Genomic DNA, 12,097 nt, shown 5'->3' on the forward strand with positions numbered 1-12,097 from the left:
TTCTCCTGTTGAATAAATACTGCCCTAGATTGTGGAGATAACTATGGTTTACTTGAATACACTGCTCTAAGAATTCCCTTAAATGGCCCAGTAGGCCCAAGGTGGTGAATATAAGTGATCTCTGTAAATGGTGTGAAAATGCCCTTATTCCTCTTGCTCCTTATCATTCTATACAAAAGTTTTGAGTGTGATTAGGAAATGACTAGGAAAAATGGCAAAGTTATAGCTACTAGAATGATCACACCAATTTTGTGGTAGTGGAAAAGGAGCAACAACCCTGGTACTAGAGAAGGGAACACCTTAGACCCTGGAAAGTTTGTGTTTGTTGGAAGGGAAGATTGTTCATGCTCTCTTTGTATCCTAGACCCAGTACTGCAGCCTAAGTAGAACAACCATATGGTCTGTGAAAACAGAAAAATTGGTATGAATATGGCTTTTCCTGGAGTGTTCTTCTGTGCCTGACATCATCAATGGAAGCTCTTCAACATGGATTCCCAACCCTTATGTGTACAAACCTATAAATCAGCACAACTTTGTTTCAGTATGGCAGGTTCAAAGGCATATGCTTTTGTGTCTGCCCATCTTGAATTATGCCTCATGAATGACACTGCTCATATAACTTACTAAGTGATATAATGATGATTCTAATCAAGTTTAATAATAAATTTAAAACTGGACCAATCTGTCTCCCTTGGAGTTATATGTTTGTGTTTGGGAAGAAAGAACATCTCTCCATTGGGAAGGATGGTTGATCTTTGGTCCCTTTTTGGAAATTAAACCAAATACCAGTGTGTCCAGTTCCCTTGCATGGGTCATAATGAATATTATACTACGTCCAAGCTGTTTATATCCTGGAACTTACTCACAGTTGACTGAATCTGGGATCCTAGGAGACACGATTGAGCTTAATCATGCAGACTGGTCTCATTCTGCTGTACAAATTTCTGCTCACAGTTGCTATTTATTCACTAAGCTGTGTTCAGCTCTTTTGGACTGTAGCCTGCCAGGCTCCTCTGTCCATGAGATTTTCCAGTTGAGAATACTGGAATGGGTTGCCATTTTCTGCTCCAGGGTATCTTCCCAACCCAGGGATCGAATCATTGTTTCCTGCGTCTTCTGGATTGCAGGCAGATTCTTTACCACTGAGCCACAAGGGAAGACCTGCTAATAGTGGATTTAATTAACTGTTGTTAGAGAAAAATCAAATAGATTTAATCTCAGTCTTTGTCATTCAGAGAAATAAGAACAGTGGATGGAGTGGCAAACTCTCAAGAAAAATTTCTAGAGACGAATACAATTTGGAACCATGAAGTGAATGTTGTTGAAAGGCAGTTCGCTGTGAGTCTCTTATACTTCTACATGATGTTCTGGGTTTACCAACAACGTAAGGTCATTACCACTCAACCTGAACCATTTCTCAGAGTTGTGCTTGCAGCATGTAACCTTGATGGATGGGGTAATGTCTTCTCTGAGACAAAGAGTGAGCTTGCTTACTGCTTGGTGAAAATAGCAATGAATTCCCCAAGCTTGCTATTCATCAGCTGTGACACAGTCCCATCACATGCACAGCATCCATTTACACCCCTTAAATCACCATGAGAGACTTATGGACAAAGGCAACTGAAGCAAATATGCTAGTGTTCATGCTGCTTGCTGTGTCCTAAGTAATAACATCCTTCATCTCTGACACAGGATTTGTGACTTTACTGATAGCACCAAAGAAACAACAAGCTATTAGCCTGTAAGAGAGTAAGATCTGCTGCTGCTAAGTCGCTTCAGTTGTGTCCGACTCTGTGTGACCCCATAGATGGCAGCCCACCAGGCTCCCCCGTCCCTGGAATTCTCCAGGCAAGAACACTGGAGTGGGTTGCCATTTCTTTCTCCAATGCATTAAAGTGAAAAGTGAAAGTGAAGTCGCTCAGTCGTGTGGCCAATTCTTCGAGACCCCATGGACTGTAGCCTACCAGGCTCCTCCGTTCATGGGATTTTCAGGCAAGAGTGCTGGAGTGGGTTGCCATTGCCTTCTTCAAAGTAAGATCAAGACCTGACAAAACCCTCTCTGCCACCTTTAGAGATACTATAATAAATACTTGAATTACTTTTGAGAAAAATGTTTCCCCAAACTGGTCTAAAATGGATCTTTTCTGAAGGATATTCTTTATAGCCTCACATGGGCCTTAACTATTATTTCTAATGAAATGCTTTAGGAATTCTGTTACATACTGTAATGAAATAAAGACTCCTGGGAAATTAGTGTTACACCCTCAAATGACTATTAATCATGTGAGGAACCTAATACCAGTACACAATCAAAAGTAGAATAAAAATGAACCAGCCCTCTGACCATAATTATGATCTCTAATCAAAGCTTAAAAAAAAAAAAACTTATTTCCTATAAAATGTTTCTACCAAGGCTAATTATTTGAATATGTTTCCTGAGACTTTCTCTTACAGTAATTTGAAATCAAATTTTGACATGTGCTTATAATTATTTGACTTGAAATTCCTTTTATATTTTCCAAAGTCTTTGGGACATGTCTTTTTTTTTTTTTTTTTTTTCTCTTTTACATATTTCACTGCAGGGTTTCTAGCTTTCAAGTTGACCCAGTTCATTAAGATTACACTATACAAAGTTAAGTCAGTTGACTGATGACAGACTGAGACCCTGCATGGATCTAATTATTTACCAGAGCCTACTGAGCAAAGGAAGGCTGGAACCTGAGTCTTCAAGTAAGAGCCAGAGATAACTGAATTATACCACCTAAGAAGCAATGAGAACATATATGTAGTTAAGAGTTTCAAGGGTGGAAATGACAAAAAGGGAAAAGGAAAGCAAAGAGGGAGAAGGCCCACACAACATTTACTTAGTAGATATTTATCAACTGACTACTATAGGCCAGTCACTGTTCTAGACACTAAGAGTAAAGCCCATGAGCAGAACACACAACAATACTGACCTCACAGGATTTATAATCTAACTGGAGTTACTAGCAATGAATATATTGACATGTCAATCAAAAATATGCCTGCTCATTATGGTTATTACCATTGGGATATGACCAGGGTGTTTGATACAGAGTTAAGAAAGGGTTTGTGGATGGCTACACTAGTCAGGAAGTTCAGCAAAAGTCAGAAGGTTTTATCTACAATACTGATATTTGGAGAAGAAAATAGAAACCCACTCTAGTATTCTTGCCTGGAAAATCCCATGGACAGAGAAGCCTGGTGAACTACAGTCCCTGGGGTCACAAAAGAGTTGGACACCAATTAGTGACCAAACATAAACAAGTGACATTTGATATCCCCTTCTCCTCCTGAGACCTGAAGGATGAAAACAGGTCAGGCTCACCAAGATCGGGGGTGGGGGCAGGGGGCAGGAATTGCAGACAAATGAAAGAATACGACCCAACATGGGACAAGACGTGACAAGTTTAGAAAACTGAAAGATCAGCATCGTGACTGCACAGAGAGTCAGGGAAGAGAGTTATGAACTAAGATTGAAGGGTTAGGTGAGATTCACATTGTGCAGAATCTTGTATACCATAGTCAAGAGTTTGTATTTTATTCTAGAGGCAATAGAAATCCATTGAAGAATTTGGGCAGGTAGCAACAACTTTGGTTTATAATTAAAAAAACACTGTTGTTACCAGTTAGATTACTGCTTCTCAAATTTGAAAGTGGTTGAATCACCTGGGGATTTGTTAAAATGAAGATTCAAATTCAGTAGATTTGGAGTCGATCCTGGGATTCTGCACAAGTTTTAACATTGCTGGTCTATATTTTGAATATCAAAATTCAGGGTAATAGAAAAGAGACAAGTTAGAAGGTAACCTGGATCAGAACAGTGCTTTCCAAATTTTGTTTACTACATTTTATTTTATGAAAAGATCATTTCAATTCAGTTACTCAGTCGTGTCCAATTCTTTGCAACCCCATGGACTGCAGCATGCCAGTCACTCAGTCGTGTCCAATTCTTTGCAACCCCATGGACTGCAGCATGCCAGTCTTCCCTGTCCATCACCAACTTCCAAAACTTGCTCAAACTCATGTCTATATAGTCAGTGATGCCATCCAATCATCTCATCCTCTGTCATCATCCCCTTCTCCTCCTGCCTTCAGTTTTTTCAGCATCAGGATATTTTCCAGTTAATCAGTTTTTCACATCAGGTGACCAGAGTATTGGAGCTTCAATTTCAACATCAACCTTCCAATGAATATTCAGGACTGATTTCCTTCAGGATGGACTGGTTTGATCTCCTTGCTGTCCAAGGGACTCTCAAGAGTCTTATCCAACACCACAGTTCAAAAACATCAATTCTTCAGTACTTAGCTTTCTTTATAGTTCAACTCTCACATCCATACATGACTACTGGAAAAACCAAGGTTTTGACTAGATGGAACTTTCTCAGTAAAGTAATGTCTCTGCTTTTAAACATGCTGTCTAGGTTTGTGATAGCTTTGAAGCATCTTTTAATTTCATGGCTGCAGTCACCATCTTCAGTGCTTTTGGAGCCCAAGAAGATAAAATCTATCACTGTTTCCCCATCTATTTCCCATCTGCCATGAAGACCAGATGCCACAATCTTAATTTTTTGAATGTTGGGTTTTAAGCCAGCTTTTTCACTTTTATGAAAATATATTAGTTCTTATTCTCTGTGAGCTACTCTGATGTTTTCTAATCTTAAATTTTATTCCAAAATGTGTAATGACAAAAACCTTACTGATTAAAATAAAAGAAAATTAAAACTGAAATTTTTCACTTAGTAAAATGAAAACTAATTTAAAGTAGTAATATCCTGACTTGGTATAGAATTGGAAAGTCAGCAGCTTCATGGGTTGTTGTTGAAGCCATAGCTTGGTGAAAAATCTCTTCATGGAAACCAAACATTTAGTGTCATGTTTTTTTCCCTTATCCAAGCAATTTCACTTCCATTGAAACTACAACTTAAATGATGTTTGTTCATAAAAATATTGTCTATAATATTGTATAATTGGAAAATACCAAAGAGTGATTAGTTTTTTAAATACATCTAAATAATGGAAATTAGCCAATCATTTGAAATTATGCCTTTAAGATATGTTTTCTGACATGGAAATATCTACAATGTTGAGAAAAACAAATATGTTTATAAACTCCAGGTATATTATAGTCCCTCTCACAGAAAAATATAGCTGTATAATACATGCACCAAAAATTCTGAAAACTGGTGATAGTCATAACCTTTATGCCATGAAATTATGGTAGTGTTCTCTTTTTAAATGTGTTTATATCTTTTAATTTATTTAAAATTAATATATATAATTAAGTAATAAAATTTCAGCTTAATTTAAATTTAAAATACTAGACTCCTTCCTTCAAACTCTGGATCCAGTTTTTATCTTTAGTGGAAGAAGCAATTGACAAAAGGTCAGAGTGTCTGAGTTCTGTTACCAGCTTCCATTTTGCTATAAGTCATGCTTTAAGTGGCCATTCAAATCCTGTAAATCCTAATTCTTTCACCTATGAAATGAACGGCATGGACTGAATCAGTATTTCCTAAAGTATGATTGATGCAAGAGGTCATGGTAGGCAGTACATAAAAGAAAATTGTAATTGTTGCAGATAAGGTACTATTTTAATTTGTAATATGTTACATATAAGGTATTATTTTAATTTGTAATAGAAAAAATATAACCTGCACATGAAATATATGGTTTCATATTAACATCCATTAAAACAAGGATAAGTTTTTGCACAGTCATTAAGTAAATTTAATATTAAATTAGTAAATAATTGTATAAATGGTACACAGATATAAAAAAAATATCATGAAGACTATGAACCAATGAGTATGACGCTACTGGTGAGGGTACGGCATGGTGAAAACTTGCTTTCTGAACTGGAGCCTGAGCACAAAGGGGCCTGCCCTCTCACCTGAAGGGTAGACGGTGAAAAGAAATCTCGGCAAACAGGCCCAGGAGGAGTACAATTTGCACTGAGGAATGAACTTTCAATAGTAACAGAAGGAAATTTAATTCAATATAAATTCAGATTCATCACATAAGGGAGGGATAGATTATCCTTGATTTCTATTTGGAGACAGAGATTTTAAGAAAACTCTCTCTGTGAATAAAGGAAATACCTTCATTCCTACCCTAAGGCTAGACCCCTGTCAAGAGGCGCAGCTGGCAGTTGTGGGACAGGCTGCAGGTGCTTGGAGAGCGCTGTGATGCAAAGCCCAAAAGTAGATAGCTGAGTCTCCAGAGTGGGAGGCTGAGATACGCAAAACACTGTAAACCTTCTGTTTTCCCAGGAGTTCTTTAAAATCTTTGTCTGCCTCCTCTTTCTGGCTTGGTTGAATTAAAGACAAAGATACAAGTCCTTTCCCAGGCTCCTGCTTAAACCAAACGAAGTTGTAAAATGTTTTCTTTTGATAAGTACAATTAAGATCGGCATGTGTTCTCTCCTGGATACTCAGGAATGAAGGACTCTGGTCCAATTTATATTGGCTGCTCACCCCTGTTTGAACAGAGAACCAGAGACAAAGGAGATATATTAATGGCCAATTATTTTTTGAAAGAATATATTTCCTTTTCACAACCCCCCCCCACACTAGCCACCCTTCTATAACTTTCAGATTTATAGAGATTACTAGGATCTGCCCTTTTAATTCATAGCTTCAAAGCCAGCCAAATCACAGCACAGCTGCCAAAAAAGAACCAGGAATGAAACTCCCAAAGACTTCACTATTTTTTTCCATTCTCCAGACTCATGAGAACTCAGGTTGGAATCTGTGAGCTCTCAGACACTACCAGGTCAAGCAACTTGTTTATCTGAGTGCATATTCATGAATTTGCTGTCACAAGAAGCTGAGAGACTCCTCAGCAAATCAGAAATCAGATCTATGCCCCTGTGCACACACTCACCCAGTGTCTTCTGATCTCTGAAAAGGTAACATGGAGAGAGGACCACATCAAGATCAAGTGTAGAGTAGTTGCAGAGTAGTTGGAGAGATACATCTACTATTTATCTCCTAGATTTTTCTCTTATCTTTCTACTTATATAAAATTCTTGACCATCTACCATGTACAAGTTATAAAAATTGAATAATTAAAATCAACCCTTTCCAGGGAAAATCTAGTAAGACTCTTTTCTCTCCAATCAGTGAAAAACCTTCTCAATGAGCTGATATATATGAATTTAGTTATTGACACTGTAGCTCAGGATAATTATCTTATATCCGGACCCTGCTTCATAAGTCTTATATGGATTCTTCTTGCAATCTACATTAAATTATACAAGAAGGAAGGTATTGTCATTTTCTGTGCATAATGCCTGTGAGATAAAGAAAGCAAATGCAAAAGACATTAGCAGTCTTACCAAATATTGTCATCAGCTTCGTCAACATTTTGCTTTTATACTCAATCTACATTCTACGAGTTGCTTGACCCCACACAGAGCTGACTTCTCCCTTTTAATCAAAATTATCATCTACTTCAGGGTAGTAATGCAATATGATGGTCTTATCCTTGGGAATAACCAGGTGAGCAGTTAACTGTCTGTGTTGAGCTAGGATACCTCTATGTTAGTAGATACAAATTCATCTATGTCTGAAAGAGAAGCATTAGGTCACTTTGAAATCGCATACAACATTTCAAAAAATGCTCCTTGACAACCTCCAGGTGCAGGTTTGTGTACAGAGTGTGAGTGCCTGGGGAGCATCGTGCACCCACCACACAGATGTAGAAGGCTGGATCGCTGAGCTGGGCAGCTGTGATGTGCAGGGAGCTATGCTTGGCAGTTGCATCCACAGTCGCTGTGTACCGTCCATTTGACTTTTTGTTGTCACTGTAAGTCATGGTTATCAGGGAAACAAGACCTCTCCCAGCGTCCTGTGTGTACCACCTTAGGTTGTTAAAGGGGCTCGCTGTAAAATTGCATTGAAATGTGCAATTCTCTCCCTCCAGGACCACCAGGGATGGAGGACTCTGTTCCACTTGGTTTTTGCCACTCACGCCTGTTCAAAAAGCAAAGAGATCTGAGACATAGCTCACCCATTTTTATTGCTTTCTAATTTGCATCTCTTACTCCTTTCCAGAATGAATCCCAGCCGAACCATAACACGGTCCCAAATTCTTCTCTCCTTCTACCCCAAAGCAATACATGCAATACACCTTTTTGCAAACCTTTAAAAATATTCCCTGGACTTACTGTGTCAACCTGGCTAAAACTCTTCATTAACTTACAACAAAAATGAAGCCACAAAACCACCAGGGAGGATCTCACATGCATCTCCATTCTTCTGCACTGGGCTGTCCCCCAAAACTGACTTGTCTTTTCAATACCTTTTATGTTTTTACATTAACAAAGGATTCTCAGGGATTATGCTTAGCCAATCAGAGACTACATCCCCATTGAGCCAAAGACCAGATTTTGCTGCTTCATACTCAATCATACCCACAGGTAAGGCCAATGCAAATACTGCCATCTTGGGGTCAGAGCTATGGTTGCTCAGAAACTTGGGTTAGGCTTCTTGCTAGGTTTCCTTCTCACTATTTTGAACATAATACTGAATATAAGCCCCTGTAAGTCTCTGTAAACAGAGTAGGTTAGTACATAAAACATGTTTAAAAACCCCGGTATGAATTCTGACTTAATGGATAGGAGAGTTAAGCCTCAGTTTTCTCATCTGAAAATATATATGGTAACACTTTCCTGACATTTTTGAAAGATTTAAAAGACACGATGTGGACTATCAGCATAATGGCAAAGGAGGAAGCCCTATCTCTCTTTCCTCCTCAGACATGGACTTAACAATGATATTAGCAACAATATACCTTGAAGGACAATTCCAAACCCAGCTAAAAGTAAACGCACTCGCGGAAGAACAAGCTGAGAGCAGTCACATTTACAGGGGAGAGAAGAGCAACTTCACTTCACCACATCCATCCCTCAGCCAGATGGGCTCAGCCCAGTGCCAAGGAGATAGCCTGTACCCACCGTGTCCCCCATGGGGGAGGAGAGTGACAGTGGAGCTTGCACCCGACCTTCAGTCCTCTCAGGGCACGCTCTGTGGGGTGGCTTTCTATCTTACCTCATGCCCAGTATGACAGGCACAAAGCAATCCCTTGGGATAGTGAGAAACAAAGGAAAATGCAGGACGTCTCTTTTGCTGCCAGTCCTGCTCTGTGAACCTGGAAGAGCAGAACTGAGGTTCTTCCTCCACAGGGGAAAAGAGAGCTAATGGGGGGAGGAGAAGGAGCTGGCCTTACTCCTAGCATTTCAGAGTAGGAATGGTCTCTATCTCCCCCTATTCAGGACGGAGCAGAGCCTGGTCCCTTGGGATAGTAAGGAACAAGGGAAAGGAGAGTGTGGTTCCACAACCAGCACTGCCCTGCAAGACTGGGAATCAGCGCAGAACTGGTTTTAACCCCACACAGAGTGAAGGGGTCTTATGTCAGACAATTCAAAGCATCACCCATGGAGCCAGTTTCTACTTGCTTCGGGTCATACTTCGCAGTGAATGTCTGGCAGGGCTTGGTCACTAGAACAGCTATCAGCAAAGGAAAAAAGAATGGCATGGTATTACAGCTACTACTGATCTGCAAGGTGGAGAAAGGATACAACTGAGGTGTTTCCTCCAAATGAAAAGATAGGAAACCAACGGGTCCTTGTCCAAATTTCTTCAGGAGTACACTCTCAAAGGGACTGGTCTCTATCTTGCCTCATATTTAGCACTGCTGACTGAGGAAGGTCTCTTCTAGTCAAGACCAGACAGACCATAAATACTGGGAGAGGTATCTGCTGCTTCAAAAGCTCACACAACAAAGCAAATCTACAAGATGCATAAAGAATTGAGAAAACATGATACAATCAAAGGCAGGAAATAAATTTCCAGTAACCAACGGAAAGAAATGGAAATCTGTGAATTACCTTAAAAAGTGTTAAGTGTAGGAGCTTGTGAAAATTTTCTTATTGCTTCTATTTTCTCAGTGAAATAGGAGGCCAACGAACACTTGAGAGTGTGGATATCTGAGGATTTATTCCAAACTTGAAATATAATGCCCAAAGATTTTGAAAGCAAAAGAATGGCAAAAGATATATCGCATAAACACTTACCTTAAAAAAGCTAACATATCATCCCCTCATATAACAAACTAGGCCTTCAGAATAGGATTATTAGAGGTGAAGACACATGCACATTACATTAATGCTATTGGTTCTGTTTCTCTGGGGAACCCTAATACAGAGAAATTTTAAAATTCATAAAGAAAGTTCATAAGCCAAAAACCATAGTCTCAAATTTGTATGTACCTAAAAACGACAAAAAGATCTCTGTTCGTTTCCAAGGCAAACCATTCAATATCACAGTAATCCAAGTCTATGCCCCAACCAGTAACGCTGAAGAAGCTGAAGTTGAACGGTTCTATGAAGACCTACAAGACCTTTTAGAACTAACACCCAAAAAAGATGTCCTTTTCATTATAGGGGACTGGAATGCAAAAGTAGGAAGTCAAGAAACACCTGGAGTAACAGGCAAATTTGGCCTTGGAATATGGAATGAAGCAGGGCAAAGACTAATAGAGTTTTGCCAAGAAAATGCACTGGTCATAGCAAACACCCTCTTCCAACAACACAAGAGAAGACTCTACACATGGACATCACAAGATGGTCAACATCGAAATCAGATTGATTATATTCTTTGCAGCCAAAGATGGAGAAGCTCTATACAGTCAGCAAAAACAAGATCAGGAGTTGACTGTGGCTCAGGCCATGAACTCCTTATTGCCAAATTCAGACTTAAATTGAAGAAAGTAGGGAACACCACTAGACCATTCAGGTATGACCTAAATCAAATCCCTTATGATTATACAGTGGAAGTAAGAAATAGATTTAAGGGCCTAGATCTGATAGATAGAGTGCCTGATGAGCTATGGACTGAGGTCTGTGACATTGTACAGGAGACAGGGATCAAGACCATTCTCATAGAAAAGAAATGCAAAAAAGCAAAATGGCTGTCTGGGGAGGCCTTACAAATAGCTGTGAAAAGAAGAGAAGTGAAAAGCAAAGGAGAAAAGGAAAGATATAAACATCTGAATGTAGAGTTCCAAAGAATAGCAAGAAGAGATAAAAAAGCCTTCTTCAGCGATCAATGCAAAGAAATAGAGGAAAACAACAGAATGGGAAAGACTAGAGATCTCTTCAAGAAAATCAGAGATACCAAAGGAATATTTCATGCAAAGATGAGTTTGATAAAGGACAGAAATGGTATGGACCTAACAGAAGCAGAAGATATTAAAAAGAGATGGCAAGAATACACAGAAGAACTGTACAAAAAGATCTTCATGACCAAGATAATCACGATGGTGTGATCACTGACCTAGAGCCAGACATCTTGGAATGTGAAGTCAAGTGGGCCTTAGAAAGCATCACTATGAACAAAGCTAGTGGAGGTGATGGAATTCCAGTTGAGCTGTTCCAAATCCTGAAAGATGATGCTGTGAAAGTGCTGCACTCAATATGCCAGCAAATTTGGAAAACTCAGCAGTGGCCACAGGACTGGAAAAGGTCAGTTTTCATTCCAATCCCAAAGAAAGGTAGTGCCAAAGAATGCTCAAACTACCGCACAATTGCACTCATCTCACACGCTAGTAAAGTAATGCTCAAAATTCTCCAAGCCAGGCTTCAGCAATATGTGAACCATGAACTTTCAGATGTTCAAGCTGGTTTTAGAAAAGGCAGAGGAACCAGAGATCAAATTGCCAACATCTGCTGGAAAATGGAAAAAGCAAGACAGTTCCAGAAAAACATCTATTTCTGCTTTATTGACTATGCCAAAGCCTTTGACTGTGTGGATCACAATAAACTGTGGAAAATTATTCAAGAGATGGGAATACCAGACCACCTGATCTGCCTCTTGAGAAATTTGTATGCAGGTCAGGAAACAACAGTTAGAACTGGACATGGAACAACAGACTGGTTCCAAATAGGAAAAGGAGTTCGTCAAGGCTGTATATTGTCACCCTGTTTATTTAACTTATATGCAGACTACATCATGAGAAATGCTGGACTGGAAGAAACACAAGCTGGAATCAAGATTGCTGGGAGAAATATCAA

The 12,097-nt window shown here is 39.3% G+C and overlaps 1 protein-coding gene across 1 annotated transcript; it reads right to left on the minus strand.

Annotated features, from left to right (window-relative positions):
* Positions 1 to 6,152: 6,152 nt before the first annotated feature.
* LOC133255505 (uncharacterized) lies at positions 6,153 to 8,307 on the minus strand. Its single transcript, XM_061429884.1, has 3 exons — positions 8,227 to 8,307; positions 7,629 to 7,997; positions 6,153 to 6,499 (listed from the first exon to the last, which is right to left on the minus strand). Exons 1-3 carry the CDS (start codon positions 8,276 to 8,278, stop codon positions 6,153 to 6,155), a joined length of 768 nt encoding a protein of 255 aa, XP_061285868.1. The 5' UTR covers positions 8,279 to 8,307.
* Positions 8,308 to 12,097: the final 3,790 nt, after the last annotated feature.

Source organism: Bos javanicus, chromosome 10 (assembly GCF_032452875.1).
Source record: "Bos javanicus breed banteng chromosome 10, ARS-OSU_banteng_1.0, whole genome shotgun sequence".
Taxonomy (NCBI): domain Eukaryota; kingdom Metazoa; phylum Chordata; class Mammalia; order Artiodactyla; family Bovidae; genus Bos; species Bos javanicus.

What these genes read in the sequence shown, in the direction of transcription:
- LOC133255505 (XM_061429884.1), bottom strand. Translation starts at nt 8,278, where the DNA reads ATGGAGATGCATGTGAGATCCTCCCTGGTGGTTTTGTGGCTTCATTTT. An exon ending in TTTGTGGCTTCATTTTTGTT is followed by an intron (nt 7,998 to 8,226) that starts GTAAGTTAATGA and finishes CTTTTTGAACAG; the next exon opens with GCGTGAGTGGCAAAAACCAA. An exon ending in GGAGCATTTTTTGAAATGTT is followed by an intron (nt 6,500 to 7,628) that starts GTATGCGATTTC and finishes CTGTTCAAACAG; the next exon opens with GGGTGAGCAGCCAATATAAA.